Source organism: Dreissena polymorpha, chromosome 4 (assembly GCF_020536995.1).
Source record: "Dreissena polymorpha isolate Duluth1 chromosome 4, UMN_Dpol_1.0, whole genome shotgun sequence".
NCBI classification, from domain to species: Eukaryota; Metazoa; Mollusca; class Bivalvia; order Myida; family Dreissenidae; genus Dreissena; species Dreissena polymorpha.
In genome coordinates, this window is record NC_068358.1 from 64,995,797 (window position 1) to 65,008,616 (window position 12,820).

General features: G+C 35.7%; 1 protein-coding gene across 5 annotated transcripts in view; it reads left to right on the forward strand.

The window, feature by feature from the left end:
* The window catches only part of LOC127876286 (cyclin-dependent kinase 8-like), a 104,936-nt gene that overhangs the window by 34,167 nt on the left and 57,949 nt on the right, over positions 1-12,820 (forward strand). For all 5 annotated transcript variants that reach the window (XM_052421409.1, XM_052421407.1, XM_052421410.1 and 2 more), the window contains one exon: positions 6,124-6,181. In XM_052421409.1, coding sequence (XP_052277369.1) covers positions 6,124-6,181 — 58 coding nt within the window. The remainder of the gene's footprint in view (positions 1-6,123; positions 6,182-12,820) is intronic.

Consider the following 12,820-nt stretch of genomic DNA (forward strand, 5'->3'; position numbering starts at 1 on the left):
TAGTTTTCATGTCTTTTAGTTCGGCAATGGTGCCATCAACTAATGGCCTAAGTTGACTCAACAGAAAATTCTTCTCCTGCAGTTTACAGAATAGGATTGCAAGTTCAGTGTGTACATCCAAAACGAGTGCTGTAATGAGGGCTACCTTGTGCGAGTTAAAATATTTGAAGAGGCCTTTAGCCACAGCATTTTTGTCTTCCGTGAACTGACTCAATGTAGCAAGAACTAAAGCATAGGACTCGTACACAGCCTCCACAGCATTTTTTAGGCCTAGCCATCGAACAAAGTATACCTCCTTAATTGTAAGCTCAGCTTCATCTAAAAGTTTTTGGGCATTTTTAAGTGTTTGTTTACTAATGAAAACGTACAGTGCGCTGAATTTTGCTTTGAACTTTTTCATGTAATCATCTTATTTTATGGCATCAGAACATGCTAAATTCAGTCTGTGAACAGCACAATGTGTTTGAATGCAAAAAGGAGCGTACTTTGCTTTCGGTTGAACTCCAACACCTGTTTTTTTCCCCATCATCACTGCTGCACCATCTGTAGACAAGGATGAGCATGATGAAGGTGGAATGTCCAATTCTTTAAGACAATGAACAACACAATTCACAATTGTGTGAGCACATCCATCTTCAATAGGTAAATTGCACAGAAAATGAGTAACTGGTGTGCCATTCATCACATATCGTATGCATACTGAAAATCTCTTTTCAACTGTTATGTCTGTGCTTTCATCAAGCATTAATCCATAAAAACCAGAGCTTTTAATGTTTTTCACAACATCCGACTTCAAAACATGTGCAACAGATTTTTGAATTTCAGTAATGGTATCCCAACTGAGATTCTTATATTTAATGTCAACACCATTTGTTTCCTGTAACTGAAGCAGTCCATTAATTTTGTTGGATTTTCTGATTTGGCTTCAAAATAGACAGTGTTGAACAATTTCGTGTCTTCAGGTGAAACCTTGATCTGAGGCTCCTCGGCCTCACCCGATCACTTGAGCAGTCTATTGCTGCCTGCTTCACTTCAGAGTTGACAACATTTCTGTGCTCAATGCTATCATTATGCCTTACTACACTGGATATCTGAATGTTAGGGGATCCGTCATATGCCCAAACACTTGACAATTTCATGGAGTCTTTTTTCTCTTTGCAAAGTTTACAAACAAGTTTATAACTGGTACCAGATTCAACAATCTGAAGCCAAGGGAATTTTTCAACCCACTCATCGAATGTTTTTATGCTCCCCCAAAAAATTTGGGGGCAGCATATAGTCGCCGCTTCGTCTGTCCGTCTGTCCGTGTGTCCGTGCACAGTTTTTGTCCGGGCTATTTCTCAGCAACTAATGACCAGAATTCAATAAAACTTTATGAGAAGCTTCACTACCAAAAGGAGATGTGCATATTATCAGCGGGTTCCGGTTGGATGATTTTTCACAGAGTTATGGCCTTTTGAAATTTTCCATTAACTGTACATATAGTGCAATTCTTGTCCTTGCTATTTCTCAGCAGTTAATGACCGGCATTCAGTTAAACTTTATGGGAAGCTTCACTACCAAGAGGAGATGTGCATATTATCAGCCGGTTCTGGTCGGATGATTTTTCACAGAGTTATGGCCCTTTGAAATTTTCCATTAACTGTACATATAGTGCAATTCTTGTCCGGGCTATTTCTCAGCAACTAATGACCTGAATTCAATGAAACTTTATGGGAAGCTTCACTACCAAGAGAACATGTGCATATTATCAGCCGGTTTTGGTTGGATGCTTTTTCACAGAGTTATGGCCCTTTGAAATTTTCCATTGTACATATAGTGCAATTCTTGTCCGAGCTATTTCTCAGCAACTTATTAAGGGAATTCAATGAAACTTTATGGGAAGCTTCACTACCAAGAGGAGATGTGCATATTATCAGCCTGTTCTCGTAGGATGATTTTTCACAGAGTTATGGCCCTTTGAAATTTTTCATTGTACATATAGTGCAATTCTTGTCCGAGTTATTTCTCAGCAACATATTACAGGAATTCAATGAAACTTTATGGGAAGCTTCACTACCAAGAGGAGATGTGCATATTATCAGCCGGTTATGGTCGCATGATTTTTCACAGAGTTATGGCCCTTTGAAATTTTCTATAAACTGTGCATATAGTGCAATTCTTGTCCGGGCTATTTCTCCCCAACTACTGACTGGAATTCAATGAAGCTTTATTGGAAGCATAACTTCCTTGAGGAGATGCACATGTTATTTGTGGGTTCTGGTTAGATGATTTATTTAGAGAGTTATGGCCCTTTGACATTTTTAAGTTGCTAAACCATCCATTGTATTATTTTGTCCAAATTTATGCCCCTCAAGACGTTTCCTTTTATCTGAATATAAAGTGCAATATTGTGACAAAAAAAACATTTGGGGAGCATCACCCGTCTCCGACGGTTTCTTGTTCTACTTGTTTTTGTTCCGGTATGGGCCAGTTCTTTCGGTTTGGAAACCCCATCAACAAGTTCATCTACAATACTTCCGCAGATGTCACGAAACAAAACATGGAATTAATAAGGTCATTAACAATACCCATTGCATTTTTTCGCCATCAAATTTATTTACCGCGACAAAGGAATTTATACGGGTTTTTTGTATTTTTGCGGAACTTTCCGTCTGCCTCGAGACGTCATTTTGTTTGACTCGTGAGTGTTATCATCTAAATGCTTGGGGAAATACGTTACAATATAAAACAGGCGCTTGTCGATTAAGACTTGAGTCAAAACGGCCAAACCAAAACGGGATTTTTCATTACGCATAGAAGGCGGCTCGAATTAGGTATTGGCGCTTTGTTTTGTGTACCGGTACGCTAAGATTTTGAAAAAATTGCGTATCTGCGTATTTTTTATTGCGTATTTACGCAAATACGCAGCTTATCTGTAGCTCTGGTCATAACTATTGCAATATTGAAGATAGCAACTTGTTATTTGGCATGCATGTGTATCTCATGGAGCTGCACATTTTGAGTAGTGAAAGGTCAAGGTCATCTTTCAAGGTCAAAGGTCAAATATACGGCTTCAAAGCGGCTCATTAGGGGGCATTGTGTTTCTGACAAACACATCTCTTGTTTTCTACATGTTCTTAATTAAAATCTACACTACTTTGCAGCTTTTAAAACACATTTTATTTTATGTTTTCCACAATATTACATGCTTTCACAAAAGAATACAGGTAAAAAATGTTAAGAAAAACATGGCTTCTCATTGAGCCAGGCATACACCATTCATACGAAGTCCACTGACCCAATGTCTGGTCCTTCTGTGCTGACCATTATCAGAGCATTGAAAACGTCATACTTCAGACAAGCACGATGGTCAGTTTTTACCCTTTTCATTGTGCAAAAGCTTCTCTCGCAGTCTTAAAAGAACACAATTTGTAAATTGTTCACTCGATTTCGGGGGTCAGGATTTCCTGCCAGAACGGCTGTTTTTTGTTTTTTTTGAGGAATTTCCTGATTCATCAACCAGTACAGATTCTTGAAGGCCTTGGTCCTGGCACTCTTCTGTAGAGAGCCCATCTCTTAAAGCTTTATAAAGGATCAGCTGAGTATTTTTCTACTCTTATTTATCTCCCTTAGATATGTTAAGTCCGGCTCGCGGTTATCAAATTCAAATGGATCATGATGTAGTTTTTAGCTCGACTATATTTATATATATATATATATATATATATATATATATATATATATATATATAGTGGAGCTATCCTACTCACCCCGGCGTTGGCATTACCGTTGGACAATGTTGAAGTTTGTGTACCACCTCAAATATTTTCAATGTCCCTTGACATATTGCTTTTATATTTTGCATACTTCTTTATCAACATGAACCCAATCTAAAAACAAGAGCAGACAACTGTTTCAAGCATTTTGTAAGAATTATGGCCCTTTTTTCACTTAAAATATGCATATTATTGATAAATCTATGTTAAAGTTTGCGTACCACCTCACATATTTTCTATGTCCCTTTGCATATTGCTTTCATATTTTGCATACTTCTTTACCAGCATGACCCCAATCTATAAACAATAGCAGACAACTTTATCAAGTACTTTGTAAGGATTATGGCCCTTTTTTCAGATAGAAAATTGAAAATTTGGTTAAGTTTTGTGTTTAGCTCCACTTTATTCCTAAAGTATCAAAGCCGTTGCTTTCATATTTACTAACATACTTACTAACTATAATAAGGGGACTGTGCAGGCAAAGTTATGTTACTCTGACTGACATTTTGACAGAATTATGGCCCCTTTTATACTTAGATAATTGAACATTTGATTAAGTTTTGTGTTTTGGTCCATTATACTCCTAAAGTATCATAGCTATAATTGCTTTCAGACTTGGAACACTCGCTAACTATCATAAGGGGACTGTACTGGAAAAGTTGCATAACTCTTGTTGGCATTTTAATGGAATTATGGCCCTTTTTTTACTTAGTCACTTTGAATATTTTATTAAATTTTGTGTTTAGATCCACTTTACTTCTACAGTATCAAGGCTATTGCTTTCAAACTTCAAATACTTTATTTTTATCATGAGGGTACTGTACCTGGCAAGTTGAATTTGACCTTGACCTTTGAGTGACATTGACTCTCATGGTCAAATTAATAAAATTTGCTTAAACTGCCATAACTTCTTTATTTATGATCAGATTTAATTCATATTTGACAAAACAACACTTACCTGACATACCACAATGGACTGCATCTAAATCATCCCCCATCCCAACCCCGGAATCCCCCCCCCCATTTTTTTTCCCCTTTTTATTTCTTATTTTTGAAAAATAATCTAATAAATGACCATCCCCTCCACATTATACCCCTATACCCCCCTCTCCACCCCCACCCCACCCCCACCCAAAAAGATTTTTTTTAAACATTGTAATAAAACCACAAATATTTATTTATTTCATTTTGTAAGGACCATCCCACACAAGCTATTGCTATCAAACTTGAAATAAAATCTGATTACTTTGTAATATGTCCTTACAAATGTTCAATATATTGTGGACTCAGAATTGTCTATAATAATATTGTCTATAAAGTACAACTTCTTTAAAACATAAGCGATCAATATGTTTCAATTATGGTCCTCTTCCATTTAGAATATGACTAAATTACCTTGACCTTATTGAATATGAACATTTTTCCCATGATGGCTTACGTTATACTGTCAAGCACTCGAATAGTCGAGCGCGCTGTCTTCTGACAGCTCTCGTTTAGACTTTACTATTTGCCAGATGATGACATGATAATTATGACTCAGATGAAACTTAAAAAACAATAAAAATAAGATAACACAATACTCTGTAGAACTCTTAGAACACATGTAAATAGGTAAGATATTAAGAATGGAATAGACGTCTCAACACTATTGATTTGTTACCACTCAAACCCCTAATTGTCTTTGTAAAAAGGAAAAATTAGTTGGCAATGAAAAATTGCTATGGCATTTTGTAAGTTGTATAGCCAACTAGGCTATGAAGACAAAAAAAATTGTTTTGCGGTCTGATGATCTTAAAGTCATTTTTACTAAACAAAACCCAACATTTTTAAGGCATAGTGTGCAGTAGTTGTAAAGGTATCTTGTATGGATCTTTTTATCCCCCGCCATAGGCGGAGGGATATTGTTTTGGCGTTGTCCGTCCTTCCGTCCGTCCGTCTTTCCGTCCATTCGGAGCCATATATTGGAAGTGCTTTGGCGGATTTCATTGAAACTTGGTATGAGTATATATATATGGATAATAGGATGATGCACACCAAATGGCATTGTACACCATCTGATAATAACAGAGTAATGGATCTTTGTATCTTGAAAAAATTCTTTTTTGTGTGTCCAGAGCCATATCTTTAAAGTGCTTTGGCGGATTTCATTGAAATATGGTATCAGTGTCCAGAAGCATATTGGCGGGGGATATCAATTCAACGAATTTGCTTGTTAGTTATTGCTGTATTTGTTGTTCATATAATGTCAGATGATTTGACAAACAGGCCAGTGTGCATTTATTTGTTCTGAGTACTTCCTATAACAATGAAAACCGATTATGTTTGATATCATGACATGAAAGTGTATTTTTGCTTTATTTTTCAGAAGCCTGCAAATATTTTGGTTATGGGAGAGGGTCCAGAGAGAGGACGGGTTAAAATTGGTGAGTTAACATTTATATAACGTCTTAAATATTTTTCTCTGAATATAAAAACCAGCATTCAATTGACTGTTATTGCTTAAGTAGAGAGGTATTACCGATTACTTATCCAATTACTTTATTGTTACCTTAGGTCAAAACTGGCATCACCTTGGGGTTACTTCTTTCCCTTAGGCCAGAATTTTTTGATAAAATGATTTTCGGATTTTTTTCCTAAAAGTGTCTGGTAGGAGGAGGTGGAAAAAAAAAATGGGTGACCAAATATGCACTCATTTGAAAAATGTTATGGTATGAAGTTCTTTTTACTAAGCAACCGCAGTGATTTTTTTTCAAACATGTTGATTTGCTAAATGATCATAATCAGACTGTAGGTCTTGATTTGCAGTTTTTAAAGCAGTTTGAATTTTAAAAATATCTTAACTGGTTCAAATGTTATGCAATTTTTTCACTTGTCCAAAATTTACTTTTTGGTGAATTTTTTGTGCTGAGCATTTTAATCATAGTACCTGTGCGTTTTTCGGACTTAGTGCGTGGACCAAAATAACTTTTTTTGATTTCATTTGAATTAATTTTTTTGTTTTAATTGTCTCATTCGGTTGAAACTTGCCATCTCTATGTATTTTTTTCACAAAGAATCCATTTTTTGCATTAAAAATACTTTATCTCAACAAACAACAAATAAGCTGTTGAGGTTTAAAAGAAACATTTAATAGTTTATTGTCCAATAAAAATCAATACCGCAGACAAATACAAAAACAACATAATAAAACCCTTTTGCTCTTAAATGTATTAAACAACAGCAATGTTACTTGCAATACATGTGTTGTTTAAAAGAACAATTTCTTCTAGAGATTGAACAATATGTCATAATGTTCATAATTTGGAAAAAAAACACTGGTGTCCTGAGGTAATGCACTCTGGCAGGTCGAAAACATCAAGAATTAACTCTCTCTACAGTCTGTGTATCCTCTCTGATAGACCATACAAACACTCCTGCTTTTCTTTTCTGCAAAATTAGTATATTTCCATCAATAACCCATTGTTCAAAGAGTCAAGTTTTTGCAATGTTCTTTTTCTTACATCTTCACAGCGGATGCCAAGTGCCTGACATGTTGGACCAGGGAATTTCATTTTGGATACAACTGCACATATTTAACCTGAAAAAATAAGAAAAAACTATTTCAAATAATTAATTTTATTTGGACATTTATGGTTTGAAATCGTTTTAAAAAATGTTGATTTTGCGATGTTTGAACTTTTAGTACGAACCAGTCCGGAACAAAACCGAAGTTTCGTACCCATTTCCCACCCATGGAAAATAACGAAAAAACACGTATTATATGCACAAATTCTTCACTACAACTGCATTAAACAACACATACAATTTTATTCTAAATATTACCTTATTTGTGCGTAAAATATTGAAGATTTAATGTTAATAAGCGTAAATGGGTTTCGCATTCCGGGCACCTGTTGAATTAAAATCGTTCTTTTCTTATTGCTTTCAATAATAATTTTGAGTCATTTTAATACTATCAATTTTATAAAATGGTAAAGAAATAATAAAATATTTACTTACAAATCGATTCTATTTAGGATTTCATTTGACGGTTGCATAATTATTGAGTTAATATTGTGTACACACCGGTCATATCGACAATAACGTAGTGACGTCACCATCTATGTATAGAATGGAGTTAGCAGACTTTGCTGGTGAAAGTGTTGTAGCGTTCTTGAACAAACAATCATGGCATAGTTTTTGGTAAATTCCAGCACAATTGAACGTTTTCTTAAACCCGGCACCCGTTTCGTGTTTAAAAGCCACCTTTTGGCATCCGAAAAAAATCGAGATTCAATTTTTTTTTGGTTTCGTCAAAAATTAGAGTCCGCGGGTCCGAAAATAATTTTATTAAAAAAATTCTGGCCTTATTTGTACAGTGATTTTTTTCACCCAATTGGGAACGGGTCCGGTTCCCATGCCATTGGGAATTTTTCGCGTCGTGAAATCACCAAATTGGGAAAAAAACGAGTCGCGAAATCTTCTAATTGACAATCAAGTTTTGAATTGTACCAATTGAAGAATGGTGTTTTAATGACTTTGTTTAACTTCTGTCAGCTTTAAATGACACAGGAAAGCAACATAAACTTATTCACAGTCTTGCACAAACAAAAACATGCTATCGGAACACAGATGGTGTCATAATAAGTTGCATTACTTTACCCTTTTAAATTGCTGAATACAAGATGTGCATTATGAATCCTGCTGATTCAATTCTCTTTATTGTAAATTAAATCAACAATCAAGTATAAAGAAAACAACACAATAAACAACCCTCTTACGGCATTCAAGTTTGTTTTTTTTCCCAGAAATTGGGACGGGTCCGGTTCATTTTGGGAACGGGTCCGTAGGTCATTGGGAACGGGTCCGTTTACCGGACCCGTCCAAAGAAGGAAAAAAAACACTGTATGTACAAATAGGAAACTTAAGTGTTTACAGCACAAACTGTTAAAATCTCCACTGAAACTGCAAGTCCTAGAGGTTATGTTTTCAGCATGTAACATCTTATGTTTATCTTTTACCAAGCTTGTGCATATTACTGTAATTATTCTAACTTTTCAGGCACCCCTTTTTTAGGCCAAAATAATTATTTTGTGTGACCCTTAAGTTTCGGACATGCGCGTTTTCGTCTATCATTCATGACTGTACATTTTTGGACAGTATATTTTACAGCGCTATTTTACCAGATTTCAGCACTGCATGCCCTTATCTTGTGACACTTTGATCATGCTGTTTTACAAACAGATTAAGGTCATAAAACCTGGAAGCCTGATCATGCCTGAGGGTGATGGACCATAACATTTGTGTAATTGGATAAATAACAATGAATGCCGGTAAAAAAACAATCGCTTCACCCAACAATAACTTAAATGATATCTTCCTATTAAGTAAGCAGTATTTTTAATGTTTTTACTTTTTGTTCTTTATCATTTCAGGCATGAATAAGCAAAGCTGTGAAGATGTTTTTATTTTATAGTAGAAACACTATTGTGCATTGATTTATTGCTTTTATTTCAATGTATAATTATAATTTTCGGACATTTAATATTTGTCTCTAAATTTTTGAACACCTGAAATTTGTGAATATTTTCCGTATCTAAATTTTATATATAAAAAAAATAATTATTTTTTAGTGTCTGAAAACTTAGAGTAATTACGGTATTCCCATTGGTAAAAAATTGGCCTTTCCTTGTGGGTAACTTGTTTCCTTTATAAGCTCACCTCAGCACAGCATGCTCTTTTGTCCTATGTGCATCATCAACATTTGCCTTGTGAAAACTCCAGTGGCCTCATTTATTGTCCAATGTTCATAAAATATTGCTGAACTTTCAATTTAGTGCTATTGTCTCAATATGTTGGCCAATATGAAAATTGGGTTACATGGGATCAAAAACTAGGTAACTTGGTAATGTGAAAGAAAACACTTGGAGACACCCTGGAGGACACAATTTTGCCCAATCTTCATGAAACAGAACCAAAACAGTTATCCCAATAATATCTCAGCCGATATAGAAACAAGGTAACTTGGGGTCAAAAACTAGGTAACTTGTTGTAATAAAGCTGTTTTTCAGTACTTTGAAGGTCACATTTTTTATCTGATCTTCATCAAACTTGATCAAATTATAAATTCAATTGTGTCTTCATGATATCTTGGCTGAATTTAAAAATGATTGCAGTTTGTTAAAAAATGGTTGTCTTGATATTTGATCTTAAGCATCATGTGTGGTCTTGTACACAGTTTGTTCTAATTAAGTCCCTGTGATCAGGACTGGCCATGCCTCTGATGGTCTAATGGTTACACTATTAGAACGAGAGCGCCGATGGCGTTAAAAGCATAGGTGCAAGATACAGGGAAGAATGGCGTCACGTGGTATAATGTAGTTCGATATCGCCATCCGCGAATTTCTCAAATCAATAATTTCAAACAATTACCGACTATTTAAATAGATAATCTTTCCATTAACATCAGTGTTTGAAACGCTTATGAACAATAATTACCCAAGCCTTTCAAAATTTAAGCACGGACAGATCTGTATCGAACTATTCTTTTCACAAATGAAAATAGACGCTACCCTATTCGTCTGCGTCAAGAATTTGTCGTAAAACTTGTGGTAAGCGTTAGATGCAGACGTGCACAACAGAATGAGTTATGAATACAGATTTCTGAATGCAGATTTTTATAGAAACTCCTCACAGCAGTTACTTCCCTTGCTTCGCCCGGTCAGTAACTTCTAGTATAAGGGAGGCCACTGCGTAGGAGATTGAGATTTATAGTGCAGATAGAATTGTTTTACGAACGAAATTTGTTTTAGGTTATAAGAAGATTTTTTAACATAAAATGGTCTTAGAAAAATTCACTAAAAACGGTGTCAGCAATATTCTTGGAAGAAAACGTTAGAAAAACGTTTCCAAAAAAAAATTGTAAGAATGACCATTTACTAAATTAAATAGATATTTCGTCTGATTTTTGATCAGGTAAGGCTTCATAAAGGGCAGCCGACCGATGTGGATTTTCGAAATGTGGTATATACCATAAGCATAGGTGCGTAAACGCACCTATGCTAAAAATGACTCATTTCCTCAGATACCACAAGGCCCAAAGGTCTGTATATTGTATCAGCACTCTTGATAAGGATTCACGAAATAAGTAATCGTACTCCTCAAAACTGAAGAAAAGGGAGTAACAAAGAAAACAAAGGAGTATTAGTACTTTATAGGCAGAATCCATAGTGAGGTTTGTGACACAAAGAAAGATAACAATTATTTATCCATACTTTTATTGACCCCTGTTTACATTTAACTTCATTTACTCTTTGAATTTTTGTCTTGGCTTAAGTTTAAGTCAGTCATCAGTCTTTGTTTCTTCTTTTATTCATTTGCTGTCACACATGTATTGCCTGGTTGGACACACAAAGCTCTGGCACAAGCATGCATATTTTAATGAGGAAAGTCGTCATACAAGTACAAAGCTACGGAAACAGTGCTGTCCATTCGCATAGCGTTTTGTCCGTCACTTTTTCGCCGTCATGTTTCTTTTTGGATTGATGGTTTTAAGTTACATCCTCCAAAATAGATTCCAATATTGGAACAGCACAATGTTTTCGTACATCGAACTGCGCCGCACTGTCTTTGCTGAATTACTTTTGAATGTTGTTTTGCGGCAATGTCTTTTTCAAAGGTCGCCCAACATAAGCAGACGCCATTTTTCCATCACCAAATATATAAACGGATTTATGATCAGCAAATACTACAATTTTCGGCGATATACTACCAGTCTGAATTCAAACAAGTTCCAGTTCTCTCCTTAGCTAAGCGGTTAATATCCACTTACTTTTTCAAAATTCGGTTTGCGGCCAAAAACAAAAAGAATGCGTAATCAACATTTTTTAAGCGTACTTGATACGCACACAAAATATTTTTGATGCATACATAATTTAATTTGCGTATTTACCCAAATAGCCCTTTATCAAGAGTGCTGTGGTATGAAACATTATTTGGAATGTCCTCTACCAGGTTTTTCAAATCATGGATATGAGGTCAAAATTGGCCTAGTGCTATTGGTAAGTTAGTGCTCATAGGAAGCTTTTAGAGTACTGCGATGTCACGTGAGCATCTGACAGTGAATTCTTGTACTTTTTTTATAATGATTTTCCACCTTAACCTCTTCACAGTTTTAAGCAAAATTTCACAGGAATGATCCTTGGTTGACCCTCTTTCAGAGTTGTATGGTCCATGTAGGTCCCCAGAGCTTAAAATGTATTTTAAAAATAAAAACTTCAAAAATCTTCTAAAACCACTTAGACTAAATTTGTTCAAATCAGGCCCTTGGGGAAAAACTGGCTATGCCCCAAGGGTGAAATGATTAATATAGACTTAGCTAGCATAATGGCTTTAAAATCTTCTCAAAAGCAACAAGACCAAGAGGTCTACTGGCGTATACAGATAAACCTGACTTGAAGGTCACCTGAGATAAGCCATACAGATAAACCTGACTTGAAGGTCACCTGAGATAAGCATACAGATAAACCTGACTTGAAGTTCACCTGAGATAAGTGGTCTGCTGGTGTAAGCTGTCAGTCCAGCTTTCACCTAACGAGAATCAGTCATTATCAGACCTTAGTTAAACGGTCACCTGCCACATGATGCCAGTTTATTTTATAACAATTACCATTTTTTACCAGGTTTTCCGAAGGAAAAAACTGGTTATTAGATTGGCGAATGAAATTTTTTCCGAAGGAAAAAAACTGGTTATTAGATTGGCGAATGTCGGCGGGCGGGCGGAACAAGCTTGTCCGGGCCATAACTTTGTCGTTCATTGTTAGATTTTAAAATCATTTGGCACCTTTGTTCACCATCATTCGACGGTGTGTCGTGCGAAAGAATTACGTCGATATTTCCAAGATCAAGGTCACACTTTGAGTTCAAAGGTAAAAAAAGGCCATAAATGAGCTTGTCCGGGCCATAACTATGTCATTCATTGTGAGATTTTAAAATCATTCGGCACATTTGTTCACCATCACTGGACGGTGTGTCATGCGAAAGAATTACGTCGATACAGTAGACTCTGCCAATACCGGACTCTC